Here is a 15,217-nt window from a genome sequence, read left to right as displayed (position 1 = left end):
GGGCCCATACCAAACCGTATGCTTCCCTGCATCATACCACTTATCACAGGGCATTCTAATTGTATATTGCCCATCTTCCCTATGCACTGTGAATTCGCCAATAACTATCTCTGAATCCCAAGTTCTAATTAAAATGTGTGCCCCAAAGATGTTCTCTATGACTGTTTACTAAATAACTGATTCTTCAATGCCCTTTCAAGCTCTTAAATGAACAGTATATCTTGTCAAACCTTTTAAATATTTCAAACCTAACAACCAACGTGTGATTTTCTCAACATTTTGTAAATGTTATTTTTCAAAAGAAAGGGAATACAACAACCTACTTTTTTGTTCACTAAAAAAAATTCTTGTCTTTAATTAGGTTTCAGAATTTCTCAGTTATGATCACTACAAACAAAAAAGTATAAAAGAATAATTTTTGACCATTAAGCAATAATCCCAACTGCAAGCATTTTTGTTGATGTTGATTCACTTAGAACATCTCAATCTCTTTTTGACATGTGCTTACATGAGTCATGACTCTGTACGTGTTCTATTTAGGTAGAAATATCTGGCTAAATGTGATTTGCCTATGTATAGAAGAGCCAATGGAAGCTAGCATAGAAGAGGAAAAAATAATCACACAAGACTGAAGATCTGGCCAGATTTCAAACACATGTTGAGGTTTCTTTCTTAACATCTAATTATCTCTACAACTGACTAGGCTAATCTAACAAATGTAAAGCTAGTGAACCTTGTTTACTCTTTCAAAATTTTTTTAAGAAATGGTTTAACTAAAAGTTGTAGAGAGATAGTATAGCATATTGGGTTAAGAGCACAGAGTCTAGATATGTGCTGGGTTCAAATTCTGACTTTTCCAATTACTGAATGGCTGTGTGAATCTGGAGAAGTTAATCAACCTCTGTGCCTCTATTCCTAAATAATAATGGTACCCAACCTCAAAGAGCTGTGAGTATTCAATGAGTTAGCTCATATATGCAAATAAAGTGATTAGAATAGTGACTAGTATATAATAAGCATATGTAAATGTTGGCTATTTTTATTAACTGTTACTTTGTTCAAGAAGATGGTTCAGCTTCTAAATGAGTAGACTATATTTAAACCTATTTAGCCCTAGAAATTAAGGATAATAAAAGAAACAATTCATTCCAAAGCATCAGGTTATCAAAAGGCCTGTAACTGACTTACTCAACAGAGCTCAGAATGTGATCAAGCTGGCAAACATGATAAACACTCCACTTTTGGACTTGGCGGCACTATACGTGCAACTGGTTAAGTGAATATCTTTCTGCAGTGAAGTTAACGTAATGAATCAGAATCCGTGTAACAAAGGTGATTAATGCAAAAAAAACAAAACTAAATGTCTTATAATCATAAGATCGCTGAACCTCAAATCAATCAATAGTAAATATTTATAACATGAATTCTACATTTAAAGTATTGTACTAGAAGTCATTATATGTTTTAGTAAAATTTTATAAATTACATCAAACAGTTTTTATAACATTTCTAGTATTTCAAGGTACAGTTCTTATGCTATTTACAAATTATCTCTCTCCCATATACTGCCAATATGTTCTTATTTATTGTTTTTGTAAAGAAAATCAATCGGTTTTGTACACTGATCTGATATCTGGCCACCATATTGAACTCTCTTATCTAATCTAAAAGCAAAAGTTTTCAGTAAATTCTCTAGTATTTTCTAATTGTCTGTAAGTATTAGGAGCTCTGGGTTTTTATTTTATTACACATATATAACTTTTATTTCTTTTTCATGAATTAACAATGGCCAGAACCTCCAGAAAAATAGTAAAATTGACATCAGACATACTTTTCCTAATTTCAATGGAACTGCTTCTAAATAAAATTTGACTTGAGATTCTACCATTTGTCAGTATAAAATACTCCTCTTCATCTTGTGTAAGGCTTTTTACCTTGGATTCTATATCATCTATCTTGGATGATAATATTACCACATCTTATGCTTTCTTAATGATCTACCTAGCTTTTCATTTTCACTCTTTCATTTTCAGCTGTCACTTGTTTCAAGGTTTGTCTCTTAGAAAAAGTACAGAATTGTGTTTTTTAATAATATGAGCCTTCATTTTTTTAACTGAAGTATAGCTGATTTACAATATTGTGTTAGTTTCAGGTGTAGAGCAGAGTAATTCAATTATACATACGTATTTTTCAGATTATTTTCCAGTATAGGTTATTACAGTTCCCTGTGCTATACAGTAAATCCTTGTTACTTACCTATTTTATGTATAGTAGTTTGTTAATCCCATACTCCTAATTTATCCCTCCCCCTGCTCTCCCATTTGGTTCCCTGTGCTATACAGTAAATCCTTGTTACTTACCTATTTTATGTATAGTAGTTTGTTAATCCCATACTCCTAATTTATCCCTCCCCCTGCTCTCCCATTTGGTAACCATAAGTTTATTTTCTATATCTGTGAATCTGTTTCTGTCTTGTATATAGATTCCATTTGTTTTTTTTCTTTAGATTCCAAATATAAGTGATATGATAGAGTATTTGTTTTCCTCTGACTTACTTCACTAAGTATAATATTCTCTAGGCCCATCCGTGTTGCTGTGAATGGCAATATTTCATTCTTTATTATGGCTTAGTAATAGTCCATTCTGTATATATACCTCATCTTCTTAAGCAAATCATCTGTTGATAAGCACATGGGTTGCTTCCATGTCTTGGCCATCATAAATAGTGCTGCTATGAACATTGGGGTGCACATACATTTTCAAATTAGTTTTCATCTTTTACAAATATATAACCAGGAGTGGGATTGCTGGATCATATGGTAGCTCTATTTTTATTTTCTTAAGGAACCTCCATACTGTTTTCCATAGTGGCTCTATCAATTTACATTTCCACCAACAGTGCAAGAGGGTTCCCTTTTCTCCACACCCTCTCCAGCATTTGTTATTTGTAGACTTTTTAATAATAACCATTCTGACAGGTGTGAGGTGATACCTCCTTGAGGTTTTGATTTTCATTTCTCTAATAATTACGTGATGCTGAGCATCTTTTCATGTGCCTGTTGGCCATCTGTATGTCTTCTTTGGATAAATGTTTATTTAGGTCTTCTGCCCATTTCCTGACTGGGTTGTTCGGTTTTTTTCAATATTGAGTTGTCTGTGCTGCTTATATATTTTGGATATTAACTCCTTATTGGTCACATCATTTGCAAATTTTTTCTCCCATTCTGTAGGCTTTTTCATTTTGTTGATGGTTTCATTTGCTGTTCAAAAGCTTTTAAATTTGATTAGGCCCCACTCATTTATTTTTGCTTTTATTTCTTTTGCCTTAGGAGACTGATCTAAGAAAATGATCTAAGAAAATATTGCTATGATTTATGTCAGAAGATGTTTTGCCTATGTTTTCTCCTAGGAGTTTTATGGTGTCGTGTCTTATATTTAGGTCTTTAAACTATTTTGAATGTATTTTTGTATCTTGTGTGAGGGAGTGTTCTAATTTCATGGACTTACAAGTAGCTGTCCAGCTTCCCCAACACCACTTTTTGAAGAGACTGTCTTTTCTCCATTGTATATTCCTGCCTTCTTTGTTGTCGATTAATTGACCATAGGTGTATGGGTCTACTTCTGGACTTTCTATTCTGTTCCATTGATCTATATTTCTGCTTTGTTTGTTTTCTATCAATGTTCTTGTGCCAGTATCATGTTGTTTTGATTACTGCAGCTTTATAGTATAGTCTGAAATCTGGAAGGGTTATGCCTCCAGCTTTGTTCTTTTTCTTCAGGATTGCTTTGGCAATTCTGGGTCTTTTGTGGTTCCATATAAATTTTAGGGTTATTTGCTCAAGTTCTGTAAAAAATGTCATGGGTATTTTTTGGTTTTTTGTTTTTTGGTTTTTTTTTTTTTTGTGATACGCAGGCCTCTCACTGTTGTGGCCTCTCCCGTTGCGGAGCACAGGCTCCAGATGCGCAGGCTCAGCAGTCATGGCTCACAGGCCCAGCCGCTCCACGGCATGTGGGATCTTCCTGGACTGGGGCACGAACCCGTGTCCCCTGCATCTGCAGGTGGACTCTCAACCACTGCGCCACCAGGGAAGCCCTGTCATGGGTATTCTGATAGAAATTGCATTACATCTATAGATTGCTTTGGGTAGTATTATGAGCCTTTTTTTTTTGATAAGGGAATTTAATTCATTCACAGTAATTGTGGTAACTGGAATATTTGGAATTATTCCTACCATCTTATTTTATGTTAATATTTGCCATCTTTTTTAGGTTTTTTAAAAAATTGTTTTCCTTTTGTTATATTATTTGGAAGTTATAAATCACCTTTAGTTACTAATAAAGGTTTAAATACATATTTAAACTTATTTTTCTACTAACATCAAAAAATACTCAGTTTAAAAACAAAATTCCACCCTTACTTAGCATGTTCTCACTCTTCACACCACCACATTCCCACTACCTACTCCGACCACTTCCCATGTTTTAAAGCTTGTACTTTGTTCCAGGTAGTTATTTTTCATAGTTTATACAAACAATTATGGTTAATTTAAAGTAATATTTACTGGATATTTTGATCACCTTTTAACATCTCTTCTCTATACTTTCTTGGATTCGTTTTCAGTTTTGCTAGAACACATTCTTGAGGGGCTTTTCCTCCCATAAAATCAGTAACCAAGAAATGTTCTTGAATTATTGCCCATCAGAAAAAGCCTTTATTACCATCACTTGTAAAAAGTAGAATGATGGAAAGGAATATTCCGGGTTCAAAGTGACTTTCCTCAAGAAATTGGAAGACAATATACCAATGTATTCCAGTACCCAGTGGGCTGCTATAAAAAATCTAAGGTCAATCCAATTTTAAATGACTTCATCTTTTCCAATTCTTCTCTAAAATCTCTTTTGATGTTTTCTTTATTCTTGAAGTTCTGGGCATGGATATAGGTATTGATCTATTCTCACTTGTGCTATGTGGCTTTCAGAGGGTCCTAACAATCTGTATCTTTGTGTCTTTTTTGAGCTTAGGAAATAGTTTTCTGTCATATTTTAAGTTTTTCTCCTTCATTTTCTCTTCAGTTTTCTCCAATTGAAATTCCTACAGAAAGATGTTAGAACTCCAAGATTGACCTTCAATGTCTTAACTTGTTCAGTTTTCATATTTTTTCTATATTCTGAAATATTTAGTTGGCTATTCTATAAATCACTAATCCAGCCTCTATTTACGTACGTAAGTTTTTAATTTCTAAAGTCTCTTGCTCTTGAATTTCTTCATCACAGCAGTATCTTATATACAATACAAAAACATACAATATCTTGCCAACATCTCATAGGTACTGGATTGTTTTTATATTATTCTCTGCGCCCCAAGTTCTTCTTCTGGAAAGAGATGCTCTGGTTAGTCATGCTGTTAAATTTTCTTAAAAGTCTGATGAGCCTTGATTATCCATTTTTATTGATGAATCAAGGCAAAACTCATTGGAGAGAGCTGACATGGGCTGCTTCTGTAGATGTAAAGAAATGTTTCCTTGATTAAGACTCTCCTCTGAATTGAAGGATTGACTATGGAAGGGCTGAAGAATAAATGGTAAGGGATGTTCACTGACAGCTCCACTTTGGGGTGTCTGGCCATGATACAAGTAGGCAGGGGACCAACACCCCTTTTTCCTTCCCTGCCCTCTGACCAAATAAAAATTTTATTCTGGCAATGGTGGACTTTGTGTTTTTCCCCTTGAGAAGAATTCCTCATGCCTTTTATAAAATTCAAAGTTACCACAAAATTTGTTCCCCTCTGAGTCCTTCAGCAACAACAGAAGCCCATTCCAAGCAAGTTTTAATCTGAAGACAAAGCTACTGCTAACTGATATTCAACTGGGAGCAAAGAGACTCTGCTGTTCTAAATGCACTTCTAGGCCCCATCCTCACCAAACCCACCCCCATCCTTTCTGTTACTCAGTGTTCAGTGACACAAGACAAATGGCTTCTGTTTCATTATATGAGTAAGCTAGTGAGTATCACAGTGATCTAGGGTTGAACTTTTAAGCAATTTATACTCTGTTGACTTCTCAGAAGAAACCCAGCCCAATATTAGCCCTCAGGAAATCAAGAAAGGTAAAAAATTGACATAGGACTGCTTCCCTGAGTATAAACTCAAGGCTTCATGCAAAAAACTGAAAAAAATATAAAAAGGTTCAAATGCCAGTTAAAAACATTTTATTCTATAGATATCTATGTTGGGTTTATAAAGAAGAAATAAACATATTGCCACAGGATGGAATAGATACTTGACCCTGTATTTTCATCTGTGTTTCTCTTTGCCTAATTGTTTCATGCTGACAGGCTCGTCCCAATTTTGCTCTAGGCATAATCAATGCTATGGCTGCAAGGGAATAGTAGTACAGCATTTCTTATCTGTAAAGCTCTTTATTAAAAGTACTGTACATTCTGGCTTCTTTTTGCTGGTATGAAGAACACAGGAAGCCGACTGACTTCAGGGGGTAGCAATTCATAGAACTCGGTGACAATAGAACAGAGTGCAAAGTGTCCAAGGACTCTTTGTGCAAGTTCCTTTATAGAATATATTTTCTCCTTTTCTCACAGCAGTAACTTACAGACCATTAAATTTCACACATTTCCTATTCATTTTCCATGTTAAAATACGGCTTATGACCCAGAGTAGAACTATCACAGGATTCTGCCCTGAAAGTCAACTTTTTACTATTTGATAATATATGACTTTTAAAAGATCAGCAAGTCATGGGCCATGAACCTATCCCCATAAGTGATTTAAATGGCTCAAACATGTGTACACCTTCACAAATGGACAAAAAAAAAAAAGCCCTGAAAACATTACAAAGGATAAGATAAAATTATCAAAGACTGCAATTGTTCCCATTAAGTAAGACCTTTAGTGAGACTTAACAACCAAAAGGTAAAAGGGAAGTAAAAGTCCTCAGAGTTGTAAATGCAAGCAAAAACAAAATAAGACAAACAAAAAAACACAGCTCTATCCCCAATTCCAAACAAGAGAAAAGCAAGCAAGTACCAAGGATTTAAAAGAGGCATTGGGTTTCACAAAACTTAATTTGATAAGCTCCTCGGTGAGAGTAGATTTTAAGGAAGGAACTTGTGGTTCTCTAAAGTCAAAGTTTATAAACTTTTCCTCTTTGGCATATTCCATTTTATAAACTAGTCAAAAAGAAACTGTTATGCCTTACATGTAGCAGTTAGAGTTCCTCCACTGAAGTTGAAATACTAAGCTATTGTAAGATTTTCCTTTAAACCATCTCAGCCTATCTAAAAATTACTCATCTTCGTGGTTAATGTTCAATTCAGATGCCTAAGTATTTAATCTTGCCGTAAACTCTTAACAATATAGGTAGAAACAGAAAGAAAACATATTTTCTTAGGTTTTAAAACCACTAACAAGCAGCCTGGATTTCCAAAAGAGAATATAATCTGTTGTCAGGTGTTCTCTCTACATCTATTTATATGACATACTATTAAGCATTTAATAACCTATAGTCTTTTGCCGAATCACTTATCTATGTGAAAAGTAGCCTCCTCCTCCAACACCTCTATTATTCTCTAGGATATAATGCTTCAGATGGAGAAATGTCAATTCCGATAGCTAGAGGGAAGCTATAGTTAATAATATAGCTAATATAATAAGTGGTTATTATAACAATTATATATTTAATATATTAAATATTATGTAATAATTAGCCAATGATATAGCTAATATAATATAGCTAAGCCAATAGATATTAGAGAAGGTTTTAAGAGGTGAATAGTATCCCTTTCTTCTCAAGGGGCCAGGGGCCAGAGTAATAATGTGGGGAACTGGGGGGAAGGGAGGGGAGTCCCACGAAGACACCGAGAAAAGTTTACCTGAGGCTGCCAGAAGGAACATGGGTGGGATATTACTGGAAACCAAGGTCAGAGGTGGCAAAGAACTAAACATAAACTCCAAAAGGGAAATGAGAGTTAGGAAGAGAGGAAGAAAAAGTAAGGTTTCTCGCTGAGAGTATTAGAAGCAAGATACAATCAGGTATATGGAATGGGTTGAGGAAAGTGGTACAGAACTGGTGCCATCGCCAGTTAAGTTTCTATAGAGGCACACAGTGCAGGTCACAGAGCCAGACGTGGTTCTTAATTAGTGAGCTGTCGCTGTGCTGGGCTCACCTGAAAGGGGAGATAGGAAGTCAATCAACAGGTGTTGATTAAGGGTTATTAACCTCTTCTTAAGGAGGCTGTTATCAGTCTCAGACATTTCCAAACTGTCCACAATCATGTTTCATAGATTAGTCAATCATTTAATAAGGGTTCAAAATATGATTTGATATTGCCCTTTAAAAAACCATTCAATTAAAATTTAGAAAATGTCCTTATTTAAGCCTGGGGTTCACATTATCCCTTATTAGAGCCTATGTTTATATTCACTACCACTGATTTCAAACTAGATGTGACCAGATCTGGACAAATCACAGAGTTAGGAAATAGCTCTCTGAAGAAGAAACAATAAGCCCAACAGGACGTTACTGTTTATGAGCCATGAAGCCATGTGCTTCAACCGTCATTCAGGCATCTCTGAAGGCAGCATGAATGATTTACATCAAACTGTGGGGAAAAAACCATTACTCACAGTATCAGAAAGGCAGGAACCGTTATATAAACATAACCAAAAAGCACATGAATCCATCATCTGCAATTTCCAGAAAAAAACACTAATTTAGGAATTAGATGGCGTTCCCATATATTATAAGCACAGACTATGATACGAAAATCTCTCTCTAAACTAAATCAATGTGTTTAAAAACTTTCACGACTTCCATGGGAATTCACACAGGATGCTCATTCTTGGATCTCTCCCCAGAACACTCTAAGACATTCCTTCCAAGAAAGAAAAGGCACTTAATTTTTACTGAGAGCTGCCTGACCTGAGCTTGTATCTTCTGCAAATTAAGTCTCATGATGTCTGGATAAGAAGACTATATGGATTATCAGTAACTGCTGACAGCATTTCTAGATATGGAATAAAAAAGTTCCTTACTATTTTTTTCAAGTATCAATTTATTGCTGTGGCCTTGAGTAACTATCTAGTTATTTTAACACCATCATCTGTATCCAGTTAACTCTAAAATAGTACTCACAAGGCCAAGTTCCCTTCAGACTACCTAGCTCCATTAGACTTCCATGGCCCATGTATTAAACCCAACAAAAACGCATGCCACAGGGGAACATGGTGAGGGACTAAGGATGAAAACTCACTGGGGAAGGGGATCCATCAAAGTACCTGATAAGTAAGAAGAATAATTACATTTTTAAAGAAGTATATTTTCTTATCATTATTAACACTAAAAGTGTTAGTTGATATTGATAACTTGCATTACTATGAATAAGTACTATCAAAAATAATTTCTATTAATACCTTAGAATGAATAATCATAATCACACTAAACACACTTCAAATATGGCACATCTCTTTCAAACTTTTCAAATATTTTCTCTCACAAGGTCTTAAGAGTAGAATTCTTACAATAAATTATGGTGTCACACAAACACAATACTGCAGGCCAGTGAACTCTATATAAGAGGTTAAGTGACCACCAAAACAGAGTTAGAAGACAGCTTCTAAATTCCTATTCTTACATACCAATTTACTTAGTATCTGCTTATTAGTAGTCTAAGACTTTTCTTTAGTATTGACTCCTCCATGAATTTGAGCCAATGATTGCTTAAACATAATATACCTTTTTATAAGGTAAGGAAGGACAAACACACATGAAACAATACATTTCCTGCAGTCATGTCAACTTAATGAAAGAAACAGAAAACACTCCTCCAGTAATAGATCTCAACCCTAACTCATCTAATTGAATCTACACCAAGCAGTTACAATTAGAGAATTGCTTTTTCACAATATTCAATCCTCTTCTTCAGGCTGCTTTACCTTGTAGCTAAAAGCCAGAGAAATGATATGATATGGTCACTTCATAAGGAAAAGTGAAGAACACTACCTCCTACTTCTAGTCTTCTTTTATCCTTTTCAAAAGACTTAAATAACTCCACTTGTAAATTCTTATTAATTATATTGCCTTTGCTTCTGCATGAGTTTGGGTAACTACATTTCAACATTTTACCCTACCATTCACCTTAACAAGCAAAATTACACAGGGTGGTTTTACTCACTTCTTTAAAAACTTCCTAGAAATTATCAACAGAAGTGTAACATATTGACTTTAATTTATAGCACTGCTTCTTAATAAACATTTATTGAATAAATAAATGAACCGGGATGGTCACCCCAGTGCTTCCCAACTTTTTCCATTTCATGGCACACATGAAAAGTGTTTACAAGGATCCTGGATCCCCCTAGAATTTCAAGGACTAAATGCATTTCCTAAGTATCAATACATACATTGATATAACACATGTTCTACACCAGTGGCAAACATAGGTCAGGTAACCTACGGTATGACTTCCTCAGATAATCTCCAGGCATTACCTGTGCATTAACTATTCTAAAGAGATAATCCTACAAGGTGTCAACAGTGATAAAAAGCATTTGGTAGAATTAGGATTGTTACAGAAGCTGAAGGGAGAAATAAAGTAGGAAGCAAGCTGAAGTGTTTCACGTTATGTGAGACAAAGGTACTCTGAATACATTACGGATCCACTTGCAGAATCAGACAGAGAAATCTAGTCAGGGAAAACTTTTGTGAGATAGCAGTTGTTTACCTGACAAAACGGAGTGAGCGTGACAAGTTGGGGACAAAAAGGAATTGCAAATACATTAACTTCATTATCTAGGAAAACATATTTATCCCACCTTCACCAAATTTTTTTCCTATAGGAACACTCCATAAAGAGATGGACTTTTTCTTCACCATGCTTGATAAAGAACACAAGCACAGACACTAAGATAGAGAAGATAATAAAAATGCCATACCTACTTGGTTAGGAAATCCTTCCCTTAACAGGAAATGCATTCTAGAGATTCTATCCAATAGAAAAAGAATTACAGATATCTATGCTAAATATATGGTTAGTTTAAAAGGCGGGGGGGGGGGGGAGTTTTATTAATAATGTCTGATGGTTATCTTATTATTATACTCCAAGAACTGTGCAGATAGGAAAAATGATTATTTATCTTTAGTAAGTTTAATATGTTTATTAAACAACATATCTTTAACATGTTGTTTTATACGGTACTGATCAGCATGTTTTATATGGTACATGATCAGCATGTTAATCAGTACCATATAAAACAACAACCCACTATTTTTTTTGTTTATTAAATGACTGAATAAAAATACGATCAAATTGCAAGAAGTTAAAAAGAGATTAATTCCTATTATACAGGCCCATTTATTCTGAATTAATTTATTTTTCCACCTTAAAAGATTGATATGAGAACTAAGGGATATGCATCTTGGAATAGGGTGCAAGAGTTAATGAAAGCATTACAAATTAGCAAATCCATCAATAACAAAAATAACAGATTAGCATCAGGTGTAGATTCTCTTTCGAAGTGTCTTTCATTAAAGAAACATGTGCATTATGAAGTAGACATCAACTCAGAGTAAAGAGAAAAAAGAAAAAAATGGGAAAATAAAGATAGCAAAAAAAAAAGCAACCTGTACTCTAAAACTCTGATAAAAATTATCCACAATGAAAGAATAATCTACAATTCCAATATTAAGCTTTACCCCCATTACTGCTCCATTATTTTCGTGCTTTACCTGAGAGGAATCAGCTTGGGCAAATTCTGTAGTGACCTTCAGTATCTGACGAAGATTTCGTCCTTTATCTTCAACAAGGAGGTAAGCCAGCAGAAGAAAAACATGCACAGGGATCGCTGTGGTAATAGGGAGCAATGACTCTACGGAAGCTAACCAGTCACTTATCGCAGACTCTTCTCTCATTACTTCAAGGATCCTCCAGGCTGTAAATATTGAACCATACATGCTGGTTATAGGGAACACAAGCTTGTAGGAGAGCTGAAAAGTAAACACAAAAAAAGGCATGAATAAATGAGATAATCTATCCGTCAGGAATACATTTCTGACATTCATTTATTTTTTATATTTCATTGTAAGAAATCAATCCTTCCAACAAAATGAATACAAAATTTTTCCATTCCTGCCCAAAACCTCTCTGCACATATTTAAGCTAATGGGATTACACAAAAAGAAAATAGCTGTCAGGTGGATCTCTAGAATAGTTTACCAATTTTCCTCATGTTTACCATTCGCTCCAAGTTAAGGCAGAAAAAAAAAAAAGAGTCAATATAAAAACCCAGAAGCAACAGAGTTTGGGAAAAGCCATTACCACTTACGAAGTATTCACCAGTGAGAGGGAAGATAGAAAAAAAACACTGTATTTGCCCAGCTCCAGGGCCCAGTAAGAGGCAACTCGGGGCAGATGGCAGATTTGGACTGAGGACAATTCATTTTTGTAACGGACAGTCTGTTGATAGGAACAGAGTTGGTTCAGCTGGAGCCTGGAAATTCATTAATAATTGTGAATAACTCCTGCAAGAAGAAATAGCCTGACAGCTCTAAATTGAAATGATACCCGAAGAAGATGTTATACTTAAGTCAATCTGAGGAATGACTCCTCATGGAAGTCAAGTGGTGCAGTCAGAGTCAGAGACTGGATAGAACTCTGCCAATGTGAGCTGTGTGTCCGAATGGCCCAGGAGAAGCCACAGACATTAATGAGGAATTAGATATTGCCTGCTCAAAAAATAATTCAATTCATTTAGAGTACAATGAGACAAATTAGAAATTTCTAGATTATAACTATCCTGTTATTGGAGACTGACTTACATGGATAAGAATAACAGTTGAAAGGATGAGAAGTAAAAGTTAAGCCTTATAAAACTTTTTAATAACAACTTTATTGAGATATAATTCACGTCATAAAATCCAGACTTTTAAAGTTTATAACTCAGTGAATTTTAGTAATTCATAGAATTGTGTAACCATCATCACCAGTTAACTTTAGAACATTTTTCGTTACCTCAAAAGGAAACCCCGTGCCCATTAACGTCCCTCTTTATTCCTTCTGACCCACAGGCCCAGGCAACCATTAATCTACTTTCTGTTTCTATTCTGACCATTTCATATAGTAGGAGCCACACAATATGTGGTTTTTTGTGACTGGCTTCTTTTACTTAGCATATTCTCAAGGTTCATACATGTTGTGTCTGATAACAATACTTCATTTCTTTTCATTATCAAATAATATTCCACTGTATGGATATACCATATTTTGTTTATCCACTCATCAGTTAATGGACACTGGGGTTGTTTCCACTTTTTGGCTATTATAAATAATGTTGCTAGGAATATTGCTGTAAAAGTTTTTCTGAGAACATAGGTGTTTAGTTATTTCAAGTATATGCTTAAGAATGAAGATAACCTTTATTTGAAAGTAACTGCCAGGATAAAAACATACAGGGAAGCTCTATCTTTACTGATAGGAAAAGATTTCACACAGAAAAACAAAAGATACATATAGTGTGCCTGAAATGCTACTAATTAATTTTTTAAAGGAAAGCACAGAGACCGTATATTTGTATTTGCATATATATGTGTGTGTATACATACACACACACACAAAGAAAAGTATTTAGACAAATACAGAAGAAATTAATAGCTACTAATCTTCATTTTCTATCTTAAGAGTGTGGAAACTGGACAAACAGAATCACAGGTGAGAAAGAGACTTCTCATTGTATACCATTTATAATTCTTACCATTTTAATGTATTACTATTTTAAAAATTATAAATTTTTAAAATTAAATGATACCTAATTTATTATAACCCTGTCTAAGAATTTTTTTCCCAAGAAGATGGAATTCATTAAAGACGAGAGTCAATTTCTTTAGCCTAATGACAAATAGCATTGGACTTGAGATTTAAAAGACCAGGACTTTAGCGCAGCCGTGCCAGCTATCAGCTGTTACGCAAACTCTCTGAGCCTTACTTTCCTCATTTGTAATATGGAACTAATGCCTACCTTCTTGCCAAAATTATTGAAGCTGATAATGAGATAGTATCCACAAAGCACTAGCACAGTGCCTAAAGTTGCAGAGGAAAGAAAAATATTATCCTTGTCATCTTTAGGAGAGAAAAATAAAATTGCTGGATATGAGTATAAGAGAAAATAATTGGAAATCACCATGAACCATAACTCGAGTCAAAAGCAGCAACATTACAGAGTAAACATAGTGAAACAGAAAAGTAATCCTACTTTGCTTAAAGTATTAGTCCAGGTTTAGGCTCTGTTTTTTGTTTGCTTGTTTTCCTGAGGTAGAACAATGAGGAGAGGAGAAAGGCACAATGTTAAATAAGAGATCACAGAACGGCCTCTCTGTCCCATTGAGTGACAGCTGCCACTGGCACAGTCCCAGGGCAAAGGTGCCACCAAGGGTTTTCTCTCAGCACCAGCTACCAAATCCTAGCCCCACCGCCTGGGGGAGGACCTGTGAAAGTGCTGGTAGGCCCTGTGTTTTAGAGGAGAAAGTAGGTGTTTAAAAATAAAAGAGAGGCTCATGTCAGGTGAACTATATCTCAATAAAAAAATAAGAGAGAAGAAAACACAGAAAAATAACATTTAACTGAATATTAAATGGTTGCAAATCATCTTCAGACGTGAAATAGTTGCAAACCTTTACTTTTTAAAAAACTAATATGAAATCAGGCTCCCTGACTTCAGACTATACTACAAAGCTACAGTTATCAAGACAGTATGGTACTGGCACAAAAACAGAAAGATAGATCAATGGAACAGGATAGAAAGCCCAGAGATAAACCCATGCACATATGGACACCTTATCTTTGATAAAGGTAGCAGGAATGTACAGTGGAAAAAGGACAGCCTCTTCAATAAATGGTGCTGGGAAAACTGGACAGGTACATGTAAAAGAATGAAATTAGAACACTCCCTAACACCATACACAAAAATAAGCTCAAAATGGATTAAAGACCTAAATATAAGGCCAGAAACTATCAAACTATTAGAGGAAAACATAGGCAGAACACTCTATGACATAAATCACAGCAAGATTCTTTCTGACCCACCCCCTAGAGTAATGGAAATAAAAACAAAAATAAACAAATGGGACCTAATGAAACTTCAAAGCTTTTGCACAGCAAAGGAAACCATAAACAAGACCAAAAGACAACCCTCAGAATGGGAGAAAATATTTGC

The 15,217-nt window shown here is 34.9% G+C and overlaps 1 protein-coding gene and 1 non-coding gene across 12 annotated transcripts in view; both read right to left on the bottom strand.

The window, feature by feature from the left end:
* Window positions 1-15,217, bottom strand: part of FOCAD (focadhesin) — a 313,993-nt gene that overhangs the window by 191,545 nt on the left and 107,231 nt on the right. For 10 of the 11 annotated variants that reach the window (XR_009519883.1, XM_060014801.1, XM_060014800.1 and 7 more), the window contains one exon: window positions 11,739-11,996. Coding sequence is in view for 10 of the 11 variants with exons in the window: in XM_060014801.1 (XP_059870784.1) it covers window positions 11,739-11,996 (258 nt within the window). In the remaining variant the exon portion in view is untranslated. The remainder of the gene's footprint in view (window positions 1-11,738; window positions 11,997-15,217) is intronic. The other variant, XM_060014805.1, reaches the window with a different exon arrangement.
* Window positions 14,376-14,504, bottom strand: LOC132427764 (small nucleolar RNA SNORA30/SNORA37 family). The gene has a single exon (XR_009519972.1). It is a non-coding gene; the product is annotated as a small nucleolar RNA SNORA30/SNORA37 family (small nucleolar RNA).

This window comes from Delphinus delphis, chromosome 6, assembly GCF_949987515.2.
Source record: "Delphinus delphis chromosome 6, mDelDel1.2, whole genome shotgun sequence".
Lineage (NCBI taxonomy): Eukaryota > Metazoa > Chordata > Mammalia > Artiodactyla > Delphinidae > Delphinus > Delphinus delphis.
The sequence above is the reverse complement of the archived record's forward strand: the minus strand, read 5'-3'. Positions and strand labels throughout refer to the sequence as shown.